Source organism: Gopherus flavomarginatus, chromosome 3 (genome assembly GCF_025201925.1).
Source record: "Gopherus flavomarginatus isolate rGopFla2 chromosome 3, rGopFla2.mat.asm, whole genome shotgun sequence".
Classification (NCBI taxonomy): domain Eukaryota; kingdom Metazoa; phylum Chordata; order Testudines; family Testudinidae; genus Gopherus; species Gopherus flavomarginatus.
The window spans coordinates 264,118,221-264,140,543 of NC_066619.1; the positions used below are offsets into that span (position 1 = coordinate 264,118,221).

Here is a 22,323-nt window from a genome sequence, read left to right on the forward strand (position 1 = left end):
TAGCTTTCATGAGAACTCTGTCTATCCTCTGGTTACCTGCCATCCTCCTCAGTATATTTTTTTCTATTAGCTGTATCTTCTTTTCTTCCATCACTATAACACTGATTTCCATAGATCAGACAGGAACTAACTTAATTTTTTTCTTGTAGCTTTTTACTTAATTGCCAGTTCCACAGTACTTCTACCAGCTAAATGCTAACAACAATGAAGTAAAAATAATTTGTGATTTCTGGAGTGTTGTTATTCTGTCCATCACTATCCCTCCCCTAGTTCTTACCACATAGCCGCCTGTCCCACAGTGTCCCGGGACTATAAAATGTTCACTAATTAATTTTTATACAGTGCCGTAGGAAGAATACACTCTCACTGTTTTGAGACATCAAACAATCAAACAGATTTCTCACTGCTGCTGCCTAGAGCTAGCACTGCAGCCTTTGTTACACTTAGACCGAGATTTTTAAAGGTATTTAGGTATTGTGACACTCAGCATTTAGGAGCTTAAATTTCATTTTCAAAAGAGATTTACACTGTTAGGAACCAAAATCCCATTGGAAGTTGATGGGATTTAGGCACCTAAGTGCTTAAATCACTCTTAAAACAGCTTCCAAATAACTTTGATGTTGGAACACTGAGCACTCCAACCCCTAAATATCTTTTCAGATTTCATTTTCATTGACTTTTCTTAGTGTTTTCAAGCCAACTGACAGCATCCTTGCTGGTTGGTGTATATGCCCAGAATAGGTATTATTAAATCTTACAGCCAGATGTTGGATATGTCTAATTGATGTCATTCATCCAGTATTTTCTTCTGAGCCTGGCACCCTGACATACAGCAAATGCCACCTGGCAAAATACTGACATAAAATAAATGAAGCCCCACTGTCTACCAATGGCTGCATGCTCTGCAGAAGAGCCCTAATCAGCAACTGGCATCAATATAAAGGACCATTCATATGGGTCCTGGGAAACAGTTGCCCTGGCTATCACCAGAAAAGGTGTTTTCAGGTTGTTCTGCACTGGTTAGTGTGCTTGTGCATACTGCCCTCTACTAAATGAAATGGCAGCCCCGCTCAACAAATATGTTATAAGCATCCATACCAATGGCTAGTCTACAGTGGATATAAAGCCTAATGCTGCTTCAGCTGCCTTCCTCAGTTACCCAGCACCTACTACACATTAAATGGCATAATAGTATTCCACAGTGGTATATATGCCTCTTGGATAAGAATGCCACTTGCTTTACTGAACTGTCAACACATTTCCTGCAATACTTATGGGGGTGCACTTGGGAAGTCACTCATGCAAGTGAGCAGTTGGCCAAGGGATGGTCATCCTCCAACCTTGATTATTTTCTGGTCGCAGATTGTATTTAAGCATGAGGTGGCAGAGGGCTTTAGCAGCCCTGCATAGAGCCATGCACTACTGGGCCCAAAGTAAGAAAGCCTGACCCTCCTTCGCTTTACACCTTGTGTAGTCTTTGACATTTGTGCAAACACATTGCTGTTCTCATTTGGTACCATTTTACAGCCACTTTGCACTCACTTTCCACAGCTGTCAATGATCCCACAAGGTGCAAATGGAAGGAAAATCCCTCCCTAAAACTAACACTCTGACAGCTGTATTTCAAGGATTACCCTAACTGGCCACCAGCTGTCACTGTTGCATTTAAGGAGCAGCTAATTATAATGTAGCCCTGAATGAAATTATTCCTCAGTAACTACTGAGGTCAGACAAGGCCCTCACTGCTTCAAAGGAAACTGTTTACTTCATGGCATGAAACGGCAACATGAAGAATCCTATGGCTTAGATTCAACACACTGAACTCTTTTGCAAGCAACGCATGGCTATACCAGTGCATATCATGGACATGGAGACACTTCTCTGTTTATTTTGTCACAGTTATTTTTAGGAAGAGTCAAGGACATGTCATGGGCAATAAACAAATATTCACAGGAACTCATGACTTGTCTGTGACTTTTCCTAAAAATAACCAGGAGGGAGGGCTGATGGGGAGAGAATTACAGTTGGAACCCCGTGAAGTGGGGACTGACAGCTTGAGCCTCCCTGCCATGCGGGAAGGGGGGACATTGTCCCAGCCCCAGCCCAAACTACAGAGCATGCACGAACAGAACTAGCCCCTGCTGAAGCCGATGGGCGGGGGCGCACAGCCCCGGTTCCAGCCCCGGCTCCAGTCCTGGCGACAGCCACGGACAGCTAAAATCAAAGAAGTCACGGAGGTCCGGAAAAGTCATGGAATCTGTGACTTCTGTGACTAAATCGTATCCTTAATTATCTTACAAGAGTCCATGTAAAGTTGTTTTCTACCTTGTCTTTCAACAGGTAGTGAACACGAGGATTTTGTAGTTGAGTCCCAGTGTATCCAGGGAAAATTTTTAAAGCAACATGTTACATTTTCATTAAAATGTAACCACTGTTATGGCCCTTAATCTTGTTGCAATCTGAATTTTAGTTCAAATCACATATTATTATTTATTTGTATTACTGTAGCACCTAGGAGCCCCACTCATGGGCCAGTCCTCCGTTGTGCTACTTGCTGTACAAACACAGAACAAAAAGATAGTCCAGACCAGTCTTTTCTCCAGGTTGTGTTCTTTTTCCAAAAATGGCTATTGCCTTTGGGGTCTGGATGGCTAGGAATTTTGAGTCTGACTTTCAATTTTGTTATAACAATTTTTTTGGTCTTGGAGAAAGGGAAGATCCCTGGATTTTGGGGTCCAAACTCCATGCTTGTTACATGGGACAAATAACCACCACCCCATCCCCTAGCAAGAGAGCTGGGAATCATACACAGTTTTCTTCCTCACCACACTGCTATCTGCAGGTGTTTCTATGAGAAGGGTCATGCTAGCCCCAAATTATTTTAAGTGAATCCATTCTAAACAGAATGTTCACTCAAGTGATTTTTCTTTCTGCTCTTCAGGTAGCACCGGAGACAAAAGCAGTTATGAAGTGGATGAGGGCTATACCATTTGTATTGTCTGCCAGTCTCCATGGAGGTGAATTAGTTGTTACCTATCCTTATGACTTCTCAAGGCATCCACTGGAAGAGAAAATGTTCTCCCCTACACCTGATGAGAAGGTAATACTTCTTTCAGATGGCTATATAAACTAGTACAGCTCCAGATATGGAACTACTTGGAACCAATCCTTTTAACGCTGAGTTGATGTGGATTTTGTGAATTCCTGACTTGCAACAATATCTCTAAATATGCAATGAAAGAGTGAATGTAATTCAGCAATCAAACACTCAGTGTTGGTCTAACATCACTCTCAGGCCTGGTTACAATTAAAATTTAGGTAAACCTATTCACATTGCCCGAATGTGAAAAATTCATTCCCCTGAGTGCCAGGGTTAAGGTGACCTAACCCCTGGTCTCGATGTGGTTTGATCGATGGAAGAATTCTTCCACTGACCTAGCTACTGCTGCTTGGGGAGGTGAATTACCTACATTGAAGGAAAAACCCCTTCCATCGATATAGGATGTGTCTACATTAGGGCGCTACAGCACCAGCTTTAGGCCCCATAGCGTAAACATGGCCCCAGTGAAATCAATGGGAGTTTATGCATTGGCTTCTAAGGGGCTAGAGATGTGCTAATGCTGAGTGCTCCTATTGTCAGACTCAGGGGGAATAAAGAATAAGACTTGCAGAGTTAAACTATTTACAGATCTGCTCATAGGAAAGTTTACTTCCTGTAGCCAAACCAATAAACGTAACATTTCAGTGACAATGCACGAGGGCCTAACTGTCCACTGTCCTGCACCTTCTAGAGTCACTTGCATATTTACAGTTCTGCTCTGGTAGCATTTTACATCCACTTTGCACTGGTGTAAATAATACCACCAAGTGTAGGGGAACAGAGAAACTGCCCCTTAATATTTAAGGAGTTAAGGGCCAATCTAACTTCCACTGGCTTTACAAGAACAGGTCCTGGACATACAGTTCTAATCTTCATTTAAAGTAAAGGCAATAAAGGATGCCAGAAGGGGGCAATATTGTAATAGTTATTCCAGGTTAAGATGAATGAGTGAATATTTGTCTTTCTAGTCCCTGGTTTGGATTATTCTTTATTTTGGGAGCTTTAAATATGCTGCACAATTTTCAGCCCTCTTCTCTACTTCTTTTTGATTTCCTAAAACTAGTCCTTGACACAAGTAATGAGAAGTTTTTGCTTTTATGTCAGAAATGCCTGGCAGTCTTAACAAGCACCACTTTCTTTAGCAAACCAATGCTGCAAAAAAACAAAGAAACCACTTTTCCTTAGTGTGATGCACAGATCCTTGTGTTGAGGAGTACAGGACTGGGTTGATGGGTCTGCAGTTAGGAAACTGGTATTAAGTGTCTTGTTTTGAGCTGCATAAAGTCTGTTTGGATACTCAGCGATATACTTAGCAGGGGAAGCCACACAAAGTAGGGATGCTGAACATAGCATGTCACAAATAGGTTTACTGAATGGTAATTCAGTACGGGACATTATGAAGAAGAGGGTGAAATCCATTCTTTATCTGGTAGGAGAAGATGGTTTACAGCCAGTGAATTTAGTGGATTTTATTGGATTTTAATTTATGTTAAATCACTGATCTGTGGTAAAGATTTCTAATTTAGCACCCAGCTGCATGTTCTGCGAATCACTTTCAATCAAAGGTGAGCATAGCTAGCCTCAGAAAAGTCACTGGAGAACAGAAAAGAGCTGAGGTTTTAGTGACTGGAATTGTAAAATCACCATTCACTTGCTTTCTTTATCAGTGAGGTACTGTCTTGTGGAGTAAGGTACCATTACACGTGAACAATGTTGTCACAGCCCTTTAAAAACGGTCAGGTGCTGAATGCCTCCTGCATAGGAACTGTTCTTTTTCAACTTCCAGTGATATCATGGGCCTCTAAGGATATATCTACACAGCAGCTAGACATCCATGGCTGGCCTGTGCCAGCTGACTCGGGCTTGGGCTGTGGGGCTGTTTCACTGCTGTGTAGGTATCTGGGCTTGAGCTGAAATCTAGGCTCCAGATCCTCTGCGAGATGGGAAGGTTCCAGGGCTTGGACGCCAGCCTGAGCCTGGAAGCCTACAGATTAATGAAACAGCCCCGCAGCCTGAGCCCTGTGAGTCAAGTCAGCTGGCACCAGCAGCTGTGGGTTTTCCCTTGCTGTGTAGACATACCCTGAGCTCTTTGGAGGCTCAGGTCTAGGTCAAAATTACCCTCATATCCCTCTTTTGCGACCCGTTTCCAAAGGAGCAGCATTGGGCCCGTATTGACCAATACTTGCTGTAATGAAATATTTAAAATTCCCCTAAAATAAGCAGTAACCTGTGACTTGGTGTTTGTGAGCTTCCTTCTCCTCACATAACAGCTCTCCAGCTATGGGACTCCACAGACTGCACCGGAGATATTCCTGATTCCTGACTCACACTTGGGAGGTGGAAAGGAGAATCAGGCCCCTTTCTGTGTGAGGGACTCTGCACCTAGAGAGTCTCATTTAAATCTAGGGCACCAAAGCAGTGTTCACTAGATCCACCATTGCTACAAGGACTGGAAAAATTACCAAGTTAAAAGACATGGCAGGCAGAAGAGTACATGTTGATCTCTCTCTCATTAAAATAAATTTTTAAAGCCAATTTGAGTGCAATGTAAGCAGTATCCCTTTAAATGTCAGAGTTATAAAGCCACACCTGTTAAGTGACCTGCATTTAACTAATCTCCTCTGCAGCTGCTGTTGTCTGACGACCTGCATCCTGAAATATCATTGCTCTGTTTTAGCTGCTGTTCTGTTAGCTGTAACCTCTGTTCTGACTGCTGACCTGGTGGAAATCACCTGGGCAAAGAGGAATAGGGCAAATTTGCATCCTTGGTTGCAGCAAAAAGTAAAGCACCACAGCACTGCTGAAGTTAAACTTGCAGGCTCAGGTTCTCCAGCCTGTTGAGTCATTTCTGGGCTGAGCCAATGTGGCAAAATGTACTTAAAACAGACTGAAATGGGCAGTGATACTCCCCCCATGTAAATATATTCTCTGGTGGCATTTTGGCCCCTATGTTACCCCTTCCTGATTCCACTGGTGTTGGGGATGTGGGACACTGCTGTACCTGGTTTATGTAGGGAGCTGCCAGATTAGCTCATTACTCCTGAGGGCATTCTGTGCCAAAAAATTAAAAATTCTGTGCCAAAAAATTTTTTTTTGCACACTATTTTATAATTCTGCAAAATGTATTTGTCAAATAAATGTGGAGGTTCCAGCATTGGACTGGGGAGTACAGGCTACTGGCTGCACAGAGGTGGGAGATCACTGTGCAGCTCCCACCCCAGGACACAGACTCAGCAGTGAGGCTGCACCCAACCCTGACACAGCACAAGGACCTGGCCTGCCCCAGAAACATCCCAGGGCCCTGCCCCTCCATGCCAGATGCACCAGGTGTGGGCAGGCAGGCTCAGCAAGGCAGGATCCAGGTGTGGAGGGGCTTGGTGTGGGGGGATCCAGGTGTGGGTTGAGGGGGTTCTGTGTGGGGCAATCTGAGTGTGGGCAGCTCAGTGGGGGATCCGGATGTGAGTGTGGGGATCTGGATGCACAGGGGCTTGTTGCGGGGTTCTGGGTGCAATGGTAATGGGACTCTGCAGGGGGGTCCAGGTGAAGGTGGTTGGGAATCAGCAGGAAGGGGTATGGGTGTGGGGGGGATAGATCTCAGCACGCGGGTCTGGGGAGGTTCGGGGGGGGGTTTCAGATGTAGGGACAGTGTGGCTCAGTTGGGTGGGGATCCAAGTGCAGTTGATTGGGTCTTGGTGGAGTGGGGAGCTGGGTGTGGGGGGCTTGTCAGGATGGTCCAGGTGCAGGGGGAGTGGGGCTCATTGGGGGGTTCTGGGTGAGGCTTGGTGAGGGGGACTGGGTATGAAGGGATCAGGCTATATGGGGGTTGGGCAGATGCAGAGCAGCTCTCCGTACACAGATTCTTTCCCCTGCAGGTGAGGAGTGCAGGAAGAGGGGCATTGGAGGTGGGGAAGAGTTTGTAGAGCTTTCTGCAACTGAGGGGAAAATCTAGGGGTGGGTCTGACCAGGCCCTGGATGCCGTGCAGGAGAAGAGAAAGTCCCATCCTCCCCAGTCTAGCCGGGACCAGCAGCTGAGCCCAGTGCAGAGTAGAAGCCACCAGCAAGGCAGCCGCCAGCCACTAGCAAGGCACTGTAGACAAGCTCTCAGGCACTTCTAAAAAATTTACCCCACATCTCCCATTGACATCAGTAGGAGCAGGATTGAGCCCATAACTCCCTTAGAAGTTAGTAGGATCAGGATTGGATCCCAAACTATCCACAAATATTTTTTGTAAATGTACTTAATTATTAGCTATTTTCTTCCAACACAGCCTTGAACTATGAAGGATATTTAACTATCTGGGAAGGTGCAAAGAGTGGCAACAAATCACAGTTAAACTTGAGGGAAACTCAAAAACATTTTGTCTGAGATGTTGAAATAGGGGTAGTTTTTCATGTCCTGTAACTCAGAAACAATGTGATGGACTTCCTTCAAATTTTACATGAATATTCATTTGTCTTCATTCAACAATTATCTCACTTGTCCCTTTGCCAACACTGATACGTGGTTAGCAGAAATACTAATAAATAACAAACTCAAACCCTTCACTCATTCAGTCTGACTCCAAATGAAGTATCGAGGGCGCGTGTAAATGAGTGTGGCCGGGACTCAATCCTCTCCGGGGGTGGAGGGGAGCCACACTGGCTCACTGCACACCGGTGGGTCCGGGAAATAGTCTGGCGGTCCTTGCGGCAATTGCCTGCTCTGCAGGGCAAGGGGGCTCAGGCCCTGGGGCAGGGCTGAGCAACAATACCCGTTAGGCCCTGGCCCTAGGTCAGGGTGGGGCAGCAAACACTGAGTCAGGAAGCTCAGGCCCTTGGGCAGGGCTGAGAGTACGTCCAGACTACCCGCCGTATCGGCGGGTTAAAATCGATTGCTCGGGGATCGATATATCGCGTCTAATCTAGATGCGATATATCGATCCCCGAGTGCGCTTATATCGATTCCGGAACTCCATCAACCCGAACGGAGTTCCGGAATCGACACGGAGATCCGCGGACATCGATCCCGCGCCGTCTGGACGGGTGAGTAATCCGATCTTAGATATTTGACATAACGTAGCTGAAGTTGCGTATCTAAGATCGATTTCCCCCCCCAGTCTGGACGAGCCCTGAGTAACAATAGCAGTTAAGGCCCTGATCCTCGGTCAGGGCGGGCAACAAACACTGAGTCAGTAGGCTCAGGTCCTTGGGCAGGGCTGAGCAGTAGTGATAGGCTTTGGCCTCCTCAGGCCACAGAGAGGGGGAGTCTGCCACCCAGGAGTTGGGTGGCAGGGAGGACGCAGGCCCTCCCACTCCACTGCGTCCCAGCCCGGGGCCCTAGCAGCAGCTAAGGATCCACTGCTTAGTCAGCGAGGATCCTGGCCACAACACACTGACATAGGCTCTGGTAAGGCTGCGGCCAGACTGGGGTCAGCTGCCCCCCGGGCTACTTCCGAACCCCCCCTTAGAGCTTACCTGGGTCCTGACATTAGCCTCTGCAGGGTCCAGGAGCATGGGTTCGTCGCTGCCAGGGCTGGGTGGCAGGTCCGGTAACTCCTCCGGATAGTCGGCCCAGGGTAGCTCCAGTGGTTCCTCCGGGTAGCAGGTGCGGGGAAGCTCCGGTGGTTCCTCCGGGTAGCAGGCGCGGGGCCCCTGTAAGCTGCAGGCTAGCCTCTTCTTTCCTTGCTGCAGCCTGTCCTCTCCTTGCAGTCTCTCTCCAAGCTGCAGACAGGCTCTTGACTCAGAAGTCACATGTACTCATAGACTTGCGGTCTCCACTTCTTAATCACTATGGCACATTTGCTCTTTATGGGCCTATAGCATTGGCTGAGTTCCCTCAAGCAGACTCTTCACCATCAGAATCTTCTACCTGGTCACATGCACTGCTAAGTGTCTCTCTCTAACACTTTTCAGTCTCTGTTAGCAGCATTCATGCAACCGAGTATTAATGACACTAAGCTAGAGCTGTTATAAACATTTTAGTTTGTGCCAGGAGAAATAAAGAGGCCTGTAACTTCCTTTTGTTACCTCAAGTTACAGGCATTGTGGAAAAACTGTTTAGACCCCAGAGCATTGGCACCTTTGATAAAGTGAAAGCAAGTTACTATCGTTATTATTATCTATTCCTCAAATCACAGATGAGTAGAGACTAGGATAAAAGTGGCTCTGTTATTTAGAATCCTTTGTCATTGCATTGCAGATAATGGATTTTTTTTTGAAGCGCCTTGGTGACTTAGGAGCATAGGTCTCAGAATTTGGACTCCTAGGTGACTCAGGAACTTCTGTCAATTTTATCTAAGAAGGAGATCCTTGTATAGAGGTTCCCTCTGTGCACATAGGTCTAGAGGACACCATCTGGTGGGTAGGAACAGATTGTGCTGGAGTGGATCTCAGTGATGTGAAGATAAGTGGAAGAAGTGCTTACAGTTCACAGAAGAAGTAAATATTTTTCAAAATCCTTCATTTCAGATGTTTAGATTGCTGTCTAAAGCATATGCAGGTGCACATCCAATCATCTCAGACAAATCGGAAGCCCGTTGTGGTGGAAACTTCGTAAAACGAGGAGGCATTATAAACGGTGCTCAGTGGTATAGCTTTACTGGAGGTAAATCTCTTTGCCATTATGTCATGTGAAGCAAAACCTGAGTAAGACCCTTAAGAGAGACAAGTAAGGGCCTGATCCAAGGCAGTGAACTCAATGGAAAGACTCATTAATTTCAGTGGGCTTTGGATCCAACCTTGCCCCCAGTGCACAAAAATGTCTTTAGAGGATTTAAATGGCAAAGTCTATATTCAAATAGAGCAGGCCAAATTCATCCCTGACATAACTCCGGTGAAATCAATAGAGTTATGCATGGGATGAATTTGGCATTGTGTATTTATGAAATGCTGTTCTGGTGTTAAAATCTGAAATTTTCTAGCACATAGGAATGAAACATTAATGCCTCAACAGCAGCATGAATTTGGACTTCAGATCCATAATGCAGAATTTTGTATATTCTACATTATGGATTTCAAGTGTGCTTAATCTGTATTGACTAAACTATAATTGATTATTAGTAGCAGGCATGATAAGCAAAAATGTCACAACTGACATCCAATTCATTGGTGTTCAAGTTTCCAATACAATTTTATCATTAGCATTATTTGGTTTTTCAGGCTTGTTCTATTTTTGATACTTGAGTAAAATTTTCAAAAGCACCTATGTCCTATTTTCAAAAGTGGTTTAGACTCCTAAGTGATTAATAACTTTTGAAAATGGGGTGCTTTTGAAAATTGTGCCTGTTATCTGTGATTAACATTTTAGTACAAAATAATGTCATGACCTTTCCTATAGAGGAACAGGGTTCTCATGATGTTAGCTTCTCTTAGAGGTTTGCTGCCACCAAAGGAACAGCTGACAGGGTATGGTACCTTTGCTAGATGGTATAATAATGAAGAAGATACCATAAGACAGCAAAGATGTTTTCTTTATTCCCCAGTCCAAGAACAAGTCTCATTCTCTGACCACAGGCCTGGTAGTCAATTCCAGAGTTCTAAACCCAGCTCTGACCTTGATTTCCCTGTGACTGTGGGCGGTACCTTATGGTATAAAGCTGATCATGTACAACTCCCATCCCTCTGCCTTAGGCCTTGGCTACACTGGCACTCTACAGCACTGCAACTTTCTCACTCCGGGGTGTGAAAAAATACACCCCGGAGTGCAGCAAGTTACAGCGCTGTAAAGTGCCAGTGTAAACAGTGCCCTAGCGCTGGAAGCGCGGCTCCCAGCGCTGTAAGCTAATCCCCACAGGGAGGTGGAGTTCCTGCAGCGCTGGGAGAGCTCTCTCCCAGCGCTGGTAACGTGACCACACTTGCACTTCAAAGCGCTGCCGCGGGAGCGCTTTGAAGTTGCAAGTGTAGCCATACCCTTAGCTTCTACAAATGTAAATGAGTTTTAATAATAATAGTGCTTACCCATCTCAGAGAGGTGTTGTGAGCATTAATTAGTTAACTGATGTTTAAAATAATGCTAGTAAAGCTCCAAATATACAGAATACTGTGCATATGGTAGATGCAGTCATTCTACACAACATATACATCCTTGTCCACAGGGCTGCATTTGGTACTCAACTAATTGCAGCAACATAGTTCTAATTAAATGTGACATGGATTGTTCATAATCTTCCCTTTTCCCTTTCTATTAATTTAGGTATGGCAGATTTTAATTACCTTCACACAAACTGTTTTGAAATCACCTTGGAGCTGGGATGTGAAAAGTTTCCTTTGGAGGAGGAACTGTATTCAGCCTGGCATGAAAACAAAGAATCCCTTCTGACTTTTATGGAAATGGTAGAGTTCTACTTCTATATATATTCCTTTAGTGCTTGTGGCTTTTCTTCTGCATTCTTTGTTGGGATTCCATTGTTATTTTTTTCCCTGTTGAGGATGCTTATGACAGCATTTGATCTTCAGATATTCCCACATCAGTCTCTGTCCCTCAGTTTAGCTGTCTAAGAAAGTGGATATTATTTCCCTAACTCACATGTGGATGGGTTGAAGATTGAGATGTGCTTAAGTACAACACAAAATAGGACTGAAGAAATGTCTATAAACAGTTCAGGTGGGTTTATGAATCAACTCTTCAAAACCCAATACTAGAGACAGACTAACTCATTCAGAAAAATAAGACTCAACCTCTCTCTCAAAGAACTAAACCAAACTTAATTTAAATTTCCAATAAGTTTAGGTAATTTTTCATTTTTACATGCTTCTCCGATTCCATGTTTTTGGTCTGAAGTTCCACTATTCTGTAACAGAGACCTTTTAAGTGTTGTTTTTGACCCATCTGAAACTAGGAAATCTTGAACAATTCATTGGAAATCCTGTTCCTATAATATTTCAGCTCAGTTTCTGAACAAAAGCTGTTAGGATAAATGTCTGGACCCTGAACTTATGGAGGAACAAGCAAACCAAATTTATGTAGGCTCACTCAGCAATAACAAATGCCTCACTAGTAACAGGTAACTGATCACAGAGACTCAAGGCAGACATCTTTCTCTCAGCCATTAGCAGATCAGCTTTCTGTCATGCCTTATATTGATAGACTATATAGTAATTTAAAGTTGTTAGGAGTGTGTTAGCTTTTTTTATGGCCTTTTTAAGCAACCTCTTGCTACTTGTGGTAAGTATCATCATTCGATAAAGACTACAATCCAGACCACCAACCTCATTTCATTTTACAGCTGTCTGATGAAAATGAGTTTTAGTGGGTCCAAATGGGACTGGATTAAATCCATATATATTGCACTTGAAGCCTTTAAGATGTAAAGATTTTTATAGTGTGAGATACTGTAGAAGTCTATGCTGGAAAAGCCTTTTGAGCAAATGCAGAACAGTAAGTGAAAACTCTCTAGATAAGATTGACTGAATTACTCCTGATAAGGATTAAGTCTGCCATAAGCAATTCAAACTTTTCTCATTCTGATATTTACCAGATTATTTGGTGTGCGCATAAATCTACTTGGTTTAACTAGGAAAAGTTAAACATATATTTATATGTGCTAATTATGTGCTAATCCTTCTCCTATTGAAAGCAGTTACAAAACTCCCATTGACTGTAACGATACATGATCAGGCCTGTATTCATTGAAACAAAATAAACCCAATAGCAATAAAGTAATTAAGGGCCCAATTCTGTCACTCTTACCTGCACTGCCTAGTAATTATTGAAGTCATGTCAGAAAAAGATGTCAGAAATGGGACTTAAAACAGAATCTGTCCTAAATCCAGCAAAGCAAAGTTGAAATAGAATTGCTGCATTATGAGGCAGATTCTCTTTTTTCCTTGTACCCTGTATACAGAATGTACAGCTCCTCAGAAAGTGAAATTCTGTCCTTCTGATTTGGAAGTGTTTTCCATTTACTTTGCATGAGTGTTAATGATGAGGGTGCAAATTAGTGGAGAGAAAGGCCCACTATTTTTAACACTTCATGCTGATTTAAGATTTTTCCATACTTTGATGCTGCAGGATGACTGGAAAGAAAACTGCACCAATCTGCTTTAATAATTCTGAAGGGACAGATTCTGGTTCCTTCTGTTCAATAGTACCTCACACCTTGAGCAGTCCCATTCAAATAAATTAAACTATGGAAAGGGTAAGGTAGTGCTCAACATGAGTAGGAACAGCAGAATCTGGTCCTAAATAAATGTTGTAATTAGAACAGGTCAACATTTTTAGATTAAAAAAACTTTTCATCCAAAAAATGGCCTTTTAAAAAAATTGTATATGTTAATAATTTTTTTAAAATTTCCATTTTTTAAATTCCACTGGGGGGGAAATCATCTTTTTTTCATCGTTTATTAGTTTTTCATGCTTTTCTTGGTTTTCCTGGGGCAAAATGAGTGGTGGGGGGGGGAAAGAAGAGGAAAGGAGAAACAATGAAGAGGAAAGGAAAAGAGGAGAAAAAGGAGTGGAGAATAGGAAGCCTACAAAACTCAGAAAAATGAAAAAATTCAGAAAAAGAATTTTGAAATTGAATTTTTTCAATAAATATTTGTGAAAATTTCTAATAAATAAAAAACTGTCCATTTGTGGAACCTGCAGAACAAAAATGACTAAAATGCTAAAAAAATTATTTTTCCCCCACTTTTTGACCGTCTCAGATTGTTATGAACTGGCAATTATGTATCTGCACCTTTGCCCTCTTGTGCATGGAATTAAAACTAGTCTGATGTATGTCACCAGCTTAATCTTGCTAGGAGATAGGGGTATTTCCTTTTAGCTCAAGCAGTAGGATGCTGCACTTTTAGAGGTGGAGAATCAGGGCAAGTCTACATTACGGGGGAAAGCTGATCTAAGCTACGCAATTTGAGTTACGTTAGTAGTGTGACTCAAATTGATGTAGCTTAGATCTACTTACTACGGGGTCCACACTATGCTATGTCGACACAAGATGCTCTCCCGTTGACTCCCCTTACTCTTCTTGTTCCAGTGGAGTATCACAGTTGATGGGAAAGCGATCTGAGGTCGATTTAGCGGGTCTTCACTCGACCCACTAAATTGACCCGCGGTGGATTGATTGCTGCAACGTCAATCCACTGGTAAGTGGAGACAAGCCCTCAGAATCCTATACCCACTATTACCATGACATTCTGAGTGGCCATGTTGTTCAGCACAATGACAACCCTGAAGTCCAAGTTTGCTGCTCTAGGGTCTCTCTCTTTCTCTCTCTCTCTCTCTCTATATATAAAATATAAATATTCAAATTTAGTTTTTTTATTGACATCTGTCATTGTTCTAGTATCTCCATCACTGTTCTCTCTGACAGGGAGAGATTTTAACATAGTAATAATGCATGTCTGCCTCACAAGATTGCTGAGGGATTCAGTTAATTAATGCACAGTTTACAGCACTTTGAGATCCTTGAATATGAGGTACTATATAAGTGAAAAATATTTGCTTGTTTATTTTTATTGCAACAAGTTTTAATGCCTCTGATTTTCTTATGCAAATATTATTCATAGCAGCGAGCTGAATGAATTGGTTGCACCGTCATGATGGCAGTATGCTGTTTGACTGTTAGTTATTAGTTATCTAGTTATTCTATATATCCTTTAATGCTGCATTTTTCCTTGTCGTAAATTCCATTAGTAGATTAGAGGGTCAGATCCTCCCCTTGTGTAAATTGGCCTAATTTACTCCATAGTTTATGAAAGTGTGTTTTTCCTTTACATAGGGAGTATCAGGTCACTTTTAAAAACTTTAACTCTAAATTTCTTTTCTGTGTTGAGTTTAAGTCATAAATTTTAAAATATTAGTTGAATATAATGGTTATGGGGTCATGCACCCATGATCTATATACAGGTGGAATGCTCCACGCATAGATCATATTCCCCCATCATCAAAGGGGGGTGATTTGCTTCCACATCTCCCTTTGCCCCCAGGCCCAATAGAAAGTTGCTTGTAGGTTGGAGATCCTTGAGTGGGAGAGTGATCTGAGATTGTACACAGGCCTCCAAGTTGTTGCCCTAAGAGGTAAACCACCCTTCTCAATTAGAAGGATGGTGACTCATTTTGAGGAGAATCTCATGAGGATTGCTTCCTATCACAACCAGCACATGGGCAGTTAGATCTAATGGTCAGAGCAGGAGTCAGGCCACATCAGGTACTAGAAGGCCAGAGTCCAAGGCAGGTCATAGGGCAAACCAAGAGTCAGGCATCTGTAGACATGCAGAATCAAAAGTCAGAATCTGGGGTCTCTTGAACACAGGGTCTGAAGCAGAGACAGGCAGACAGTCTGTCTTATTGCTCAGACAGCTTCCTGTCATGGCTTCCTGGCTTAAGTAATAGTGCCAGCCAATCAGTGGTCTGCAAGAAACTGCCACTCAGCTCCTGCTGGGCAGTACTTCCTGTGGAGCCCAGCCTCACAAGGTCGTCCTGCAAGAGCCTAGCCTATGCTTTTGTGTTGATGTGGAGGTGGCAGCAACTCAGTATCCCTTGCAGATTCTTACACTTCCTCTTCCTGTAGGTTTTCTTGCAGGAAAAGATGAGCAGGCACAAAAATATGACCATTTGGTGTAACTTGTCCTTTCCTTGTTAGGTGCACCGTGGGATAAAGGGTATTGTGTCTGATACATTTGGTAACCCAATTAAAAATGCCCGAATTTCAGTCAAAGGGATCCGACATGATGTTATCACAGGTAATGTTATTTTGGTTGGATCTTTCTCATATGATAATAATGGTATGTACTATGAGCGAAAAACCGTAGTCCTCACTAAGGCAAAAGTTCTATTACATTCAATGGACATTTTGCCTCAAGAGAATTGCAGGATTTGGCTGTGTGACTTTACCTAGAATTATGAGAAAAAAGCATAGATTAAAATCTACCCCTTCCCCCACACCACTGTTATCAGTGCCAATGAAGTTGCATGAGTGTAACTGAGTGCAAAATTTTTCACAGAATTTTTTGCAGAATCTCTCTAATTTCATATTAAATTTCTTGCTAGGCTAAGTAAACTGAAATTTTCTTCTGAAAGAGCAATATTTTGGTCTCTGTGCACAGGTGAATAGTATGTTATAAATATATATAAATGATTGATTGTATGTAGGTCAGAGTCAAAAAGATTGGAATACAGAGTTACACATTATGTTCATTGTATTAACTAGTCATTAACATACATAACTGTTAATTTTCAGCTGTTGTAAAGCTCTGAGCATTTAGGGCTCAGTCTTGCTCCCACTGAAATCAATGGGAATTTTGCTATTGATTTCAATGGGAATAGGATTAGACCCCAGAAGTACATTGTGTCACATGTGGAGTAAAATTTTGCTCTGGTGGTGGCTTTATGTGGAAAGCCAGAGTGGCTTATAATGTAGTGAATACTGCACTACTTTGAGTAAACCTAAAAATTAGATTGGAGATGGTGCACATTTTTGAAGCTGAAATTGGGGCATGATTTAGGGCAGACATGGGCAAACTACGGCCCGCCAGCAGCATCCAGCCTCCGGGACTGTCCTGCCCAGCCCCTGAGCTCCCAGTTGGGGAGCCTGTCCAGCCATCCCCTGCTGTCGTCCCTCTCCCCCCTCCCCCAACAGCCATGCCGTCGCGCGGGCCGCACTCTGGCCCGCCGCTCCCGATGGGCAGCGTGGGGAGTGCAGCTGGCTCTGGCCGGGTGTCGTGGCTGCAAGCTCCTGCTGCTGGTATGGGGATGGGGAGCAGGGGGGTTGAGTAAGGGAGCAGGGGTTCCTGGGGGTAGTCAGGGAGGATGGGGTGAAGGTTTGGGGGGGCAGTCAGGGGATGGGAAACAGGGAGGAGTGGGGGTGGGAGTCCCAGGGGGCCTGTCAGGGGGATGTGGATAGGGATTGGGAGGGCAGTCAGGGGACAGGGAGCAGGCGTTGTTGGATAAGGGGGTGGGATCCCGGGGGGGCAGTTAGGGGTGGGGAGTCCCAGGAGGGGGTGGTCAGGGGACGAGGAGCAGAGGGCTGTTGGATAGGGGCTGGGAGTCCCAGGGGGGGCCTATCAGGGGGTGAGGGTGTGGATAGGGGTCGGGGCAGTCTGGGAACAGGGAGCAAGGGGGTTGGATAGTGGGTGGGGGTCCTGGGAGGGGGCGGTTAGAGGACAAGGAGCGGGGGGGGAGGTTGGATGTGTTGGGGGTTCTGAGGGGGAAAGTCAGCGGGTGGGAAGTGGGAGGGGGCAGATGGGGGCAGGGGCCAGGCTGTTTGGGGAGGCACAGCCTTCCCTACCCGGCCCTCCATACAATTGCACAACCCTAACGTGGCTGTTGGGCCAAGAAGTTTGTCCACCCCTGATTTAGGGCCTGTTCCAAACCTCATTCTAGACAACGACTTCTCATTAACATCAATGGGCTATGAATAAGGCCCTTAAAGAATTAACCAACAAATATTGTGCCCATATGAAGGAAGAAGGAGTGTTAAGTTTCATTTCAGAATGGACAAGAGTTTGTATAGCTGAAATTTTATGGTGACCAGGCTTTAGTTAAGAGAGAATATGCCCAACAGTTGCAAAGCCAAAATATTCAAAATGAAGGCAGGGGTGCTGGAACAATTTGTAGAGAGGGGGTGCTGGGAGCCATCGAACTAGACTATAAGCTCTGTAAATAACGGAAAGCACTTCAAGCCAGGAGGTGCTGCAGCACCCCCAGCACCTCTAGTTCCAGCACCTATGAATGAAGGAAATTATGATTGCCAGGAGCTGAACGCCTCTGATTTTTTCCTCTCTTTCCCCTCGTCTTCCTTTATTTTCATCTTAAAAAACCAAAACAGATAGACATTGAAATTCTATGAAAAATAGCATTAATACAATGTTCACTGAGCTAATAAACATTAAAAATCCAGGAAATATAAAGTTGTGCATAAATGTTCATTGTTTGCACTGCCTCCTTCTGCATATGCATTAAAACACAGGCCTGATCCTCAACTGGAGGAAATTGCTATAGTTCCACTGAAGTCAATGGCCCACCAACTTGCAGGATTTCAAGGTAGTCATCTCATGGGACATTTTCACCTCAGCATCAGAGACAAACTATTTACACCAGCTGAGGATCTGGCCCCATGTCTCATGTGTATTATATATTACAAATAGGAATTTCTTATGCCCTTGGACATACAATATATCTCTGTATTGGTCTTGAGTCTTTTTTCACTTACATCATCTACAGACAGGTGTAAATCCATTGACTTCACTGGAGCTACTTCGTATACATACCATTGCAAGCAAAAACAGAATCAGGCACCATTTTTGTTTGCCGTGGCGTACTACTGTGTAATACATACACTGCATCTATCCTGATATTAATACAATTCACAAGATCGGAAATCTAGTTATTTCTAAGGGCCAGATTTTTAATTCCCAGCAGCTCCCACTCTGACACTTGCAGCCTGATTTTTAAAAGAGGGGAAGACCCAGTGTGCTGAGCTCTTTTCAAAATCTGCCCTTATATGTCCAATGCTTATCTGTGTATAGATGTGTTTATGCATGTATGCCGCTGGACAAAGGACTGAGATACCTGTTTTCTTTAGCTGCTGATGGAGACTATTGGAGGCTCCTGCCTCCGGGAAGATACATAATCAGTGCTCATGCTATCGGATACAGCAAGGTGATGAAGAGGGTCACTCTGCCTGCCAGGATGAAAAGAGCTGGGAGGGTAGATTTTGTCCTTCGATCTCTAGATACAAAGCCTAAAAATTTTCTCCTAGGACCCATGGAAAACATATATGAGCAATACGACCCATTGGAACTTTTTGATCCTCATGCCCAACATGCACAGTCTGAACCAAGAGAAGGAAGAGGGCAGCCTACACGGCACAATGAGAAGCCTTGGTGGTGGTCTTACTTCAGCTCTCTAGGCCAACATAAGCCACTGTGGTTGCTCAAACAGCGTTAAGTCAGATCATTGTTTTGCTTGCCTTATTATGACACTGTTCCATTAAAATCCTAATACCCTGATTGCTAATGGCAATATTTAAATCTGTTTAATTTGGAAATATAGTGTTAACTCAATATCAATTTCTGTAATTCTTTTTTTCTCTCTTTTCATAGAATTGACTATATTCAAGTACTTTTATATATTAAAAAAACAGTACGCATTTGTTCAAAGGCCGGGTTCTATTCAGTTTCCTAGTAATGTGCTTTCTTTATGCCCATGCAGTTAATCATCAGATTTATTATTTATTAGATTCTAAAGTACCTGCAGAGGAATCTTCCTGATCTTTTAATGCATTTTCATACATGTCTTATCACATTAATTATTGCAAACTGAAAACAACCTTTAGGAAAATTTGGAAAAGCCTTTTCTCCTTTATACATTATTTCTGCATACTAAGTTTAGTACGTTAAATCTTTCAACATAGATTAAAATGATTTTAGAGAAAAAAAATCTTCATTTGATCTCCGGATTACTTTTTGGAAAAGACTCACTAGAAATGAGAAATATGGAAAGAAGAAATCTGTGTTTCTGAATTAGGAACATTTACAGTAGGATGAGTTACTTGTGAAAGAGACATTTCTTAATAAAGAAACCTATTGAACAAAGTCACATTTTCCCAAATTCTATTTGAGAAATTCTCGTTCAGTTTCCATCTGGTAATGCTTGAAAAGGACCCATACAATTTTATAAAAGTGATAAAGGCCAGATTGTGATATTCTCCCATGTGTTGCCTAGTGCCTTACATCGTGAGTAGATAACTGAAATAAATGGGAATACTTGGAGAGTATGGTACTATTCATGGGAGTCAGAGTATTTGACCCTACTATAGTTTTAATACTAAAGGTATATTTGTATTTCTGAAAACATTTGTTAGTAAAAAGTACTAGGAGGTGAAAACTAAATGGTCTAATTCATGAGGGAACTAGGTTAAAATGTGACATATGTCATACCAGGGTAATCAATGACTTAATTGTAGAAGTGTGCCTGGATTCAACATATTTGTTAATGGAACTTAGTAAACATCAAAGAAATCTACAAGATCATCAGATAAAACTTCTGTTCAAGAGAGTCACAAGAAAAGCTGGGTGAATACTGGGTTTATAAGACATGTTGATGTAAGTATTTTATTTGGAACCATTAAAAATATCTTTAATTTCGATGAAATGAGGAGGTCCAGACCTTCAGCAGGCATGAACAGGTGTCAGGGGAACTACATCAATTCAGACCATGTGCAGATCTGCCCCAATATCATGGTTTCTAAAAAGCTGATTGTTTAGAGTTATACTTCATGCAGATACTGCTCTATTAACTGGACTCAAGATCACCTTGTCATCTCTAAAGCCTGGTTTCCTCATCTCTGTCAATGGTACGTAGGCTGTATCTTTCATGATGGATGGTATGTGCACACACATCTCATGCCTTGGTTACCTGAGACACAGAGAGATGCTTTCATAGCTCCAATCCTGCATACCTTTACTCACCTGAGTAATCCAGTTGACATTAATGAGTCATCTGCTCACATGTGTAAAGTTACTCATGTGCTTAAGTGTTCACAGGATCGGAGTCTAAGATAGAAGGAAAGAACACAACTTTATAGTGTTAACAACAAAGAACATCTTGACTTGTGTACAGGGTGAACTTTGTAGCACACTGCAGTCCATATAAATCACTGTCATTTGCCCATGATTAGCTAAGAGTTAGAGATGAATTATTGAAAAATAAATTTAACAAAACTAAGCAAACAAAGATTCTTGTCTCCAAACTAAAAATGCTCTCTTGTCTCCCTATAGTGGACAAAAAAATTGTCTCCCATTACAACTGAGTATTTACTATAATAGAGTTTTCAATGCCACCATCCTATTGACTGGTAGAATTGACAAACTCAGAATTTATACAGAACTACTTACTGTTAGCTGCTCACTTTCTCTATGGCAGTTTCCCTTATATGCTATTTTAATATTCTCCAAAATCTCACAGAGCTAATTAGACCTTTTGCAAGCTCTCATAGAAAACCTGAAAGCAGCATGACCATGTCAGAAAATCCATTTCCTTCTCTAAATCCTCCTCTGAAATGGCAAACAGCAGCAAAAAATGTAACAAGATAATTTGACAGGAAATATTGCAAAGAAGCTTTTCTTGTGAGTGAGACTTCAAGGGTTTCCTAATTTGAATTAGGTGTGAAATAGAGCGAGGATAACCTTCCCTGTGCTATATCTGTCCAAACTACAATCAGGAGTTGGACTGAAGTTCTAATGGGTTTCATGAAGGTAGTCCAGATACAGGGGTTGGGTTATGGCACACCAGCAGGAAACAACAGATAAAATCTTGGAAATGAAGCCTGAACCTCCCTGAATTCCTAAGTTATTTCATTCTCCGGAAGATAAACAGTTCACTTTTCAGTTACAACAATTTTCTGGGGAAAACGTAATTTTCAATTTTTTAAAAATATTTTTTAAAATCAAGAAGAATAAACATGCCTTGTTGAGAATACAATAGCTTCCACATTAAATAAACAAGCACAAAAAGGATTTTCTTTTAGGACCACAAATAAAGATAATAGTCAATAACACTAAAATCTGTGAAGGGCTATTTTTTCCTAACAATTACAAGTGGACATGTTGTAAGTAGCAGGCTTAAATGTAGTGATGAGGGGCCATCAAACTCACTTATTGAGCAAGCTGACGAATTGTTTCAGAGCATTACCAGTTAGATGTTAAAAATGATTGTAGTCCCTAGAACTGGGATCTTAATCTCATCTATAAAGTGAGAGTAATGATATTTCCCACCCTGAGTCTGTCTTATCTATTTAGTATGTAAACTCTATGGGGCAGAGACTGTCTCTTATTATGACTGTGTCTACACTGTGGGTTAGGGTATGATTACTGAGTACATAGCTACCAGTTTTCAGACAGGTTTGTATTTGGCACACCTCAGCCATGCTTCTGCTGCCACAACCTGTGCTACTGCGGCTATGCTGCTATTTATACTCGTGCTAGCTTGATGAGAACTAGCACAAGTATGTGTACATGAGCAGGGGAATCACATCCCTAGCTTGAGTGTAGACCTGGCCTGTGTGTATGTAGTGCTCAGCATTTGGGGCGTCTCTAGGCACTACTATAATAAATGCATGAGAATGGACACTATGAAAAAAACCTCATGCCCTAATTCAGGAAGGCCCTTATATGTGTGTTTAACTTCAAGCGCATGCTAAATGGAATTGGAATTAAAGTTAAGTACATGCTTATCTGCTTTTCTGAACAGGAATGGATTTACAAAGGTGTTTAAGTGCTTTGATGAATTGGGGGGGCCTCATGCA

At 42.6% G+C, this 22,323-nt stretch overlaps 1 protein-coding gene across 1 annotated transcript in view; it reads left to right on the forward strand.

Annotated features, from left to right (window-relative positions):
• Nucleotides 1-19,672, forward strand: part of CPZ (carboxypeptidase Z) — a 59,400-nt gene extending 39,728 nt beyond the window's left edge. The window contains exons 7-11 of the mRNA XM_050947651.1: nucleotides 2,942-3,100; nucleotides 9,548-9,683; nucleotides 11,271-11,410; nucleotides 15,661-15,760; nucleotides 18,601-19,672. Coding sequence (XP_050803608.1) covers nucleotides 2,942-3,100; nucleotides 9,548-9,683; nucleotides 11,271-11,410; nucleotides 15,661-15,760; nucleotides 18,601-18,965 — 900 coding nt within the window. The 3' untranslated portion in view covers nucleotides 18,966-19,672. The remainder of the gene's footprint in view (nucleotides 1-2,941; nucleotides 3,101-9,547; nucleotides 9,684-11,270; nucleotides 11,411-15,660; nucleotides 15,761-18,600) is intronic.
• Nucleotides 19,673-22,323: the final 2,651 nt, after the last annotated feature.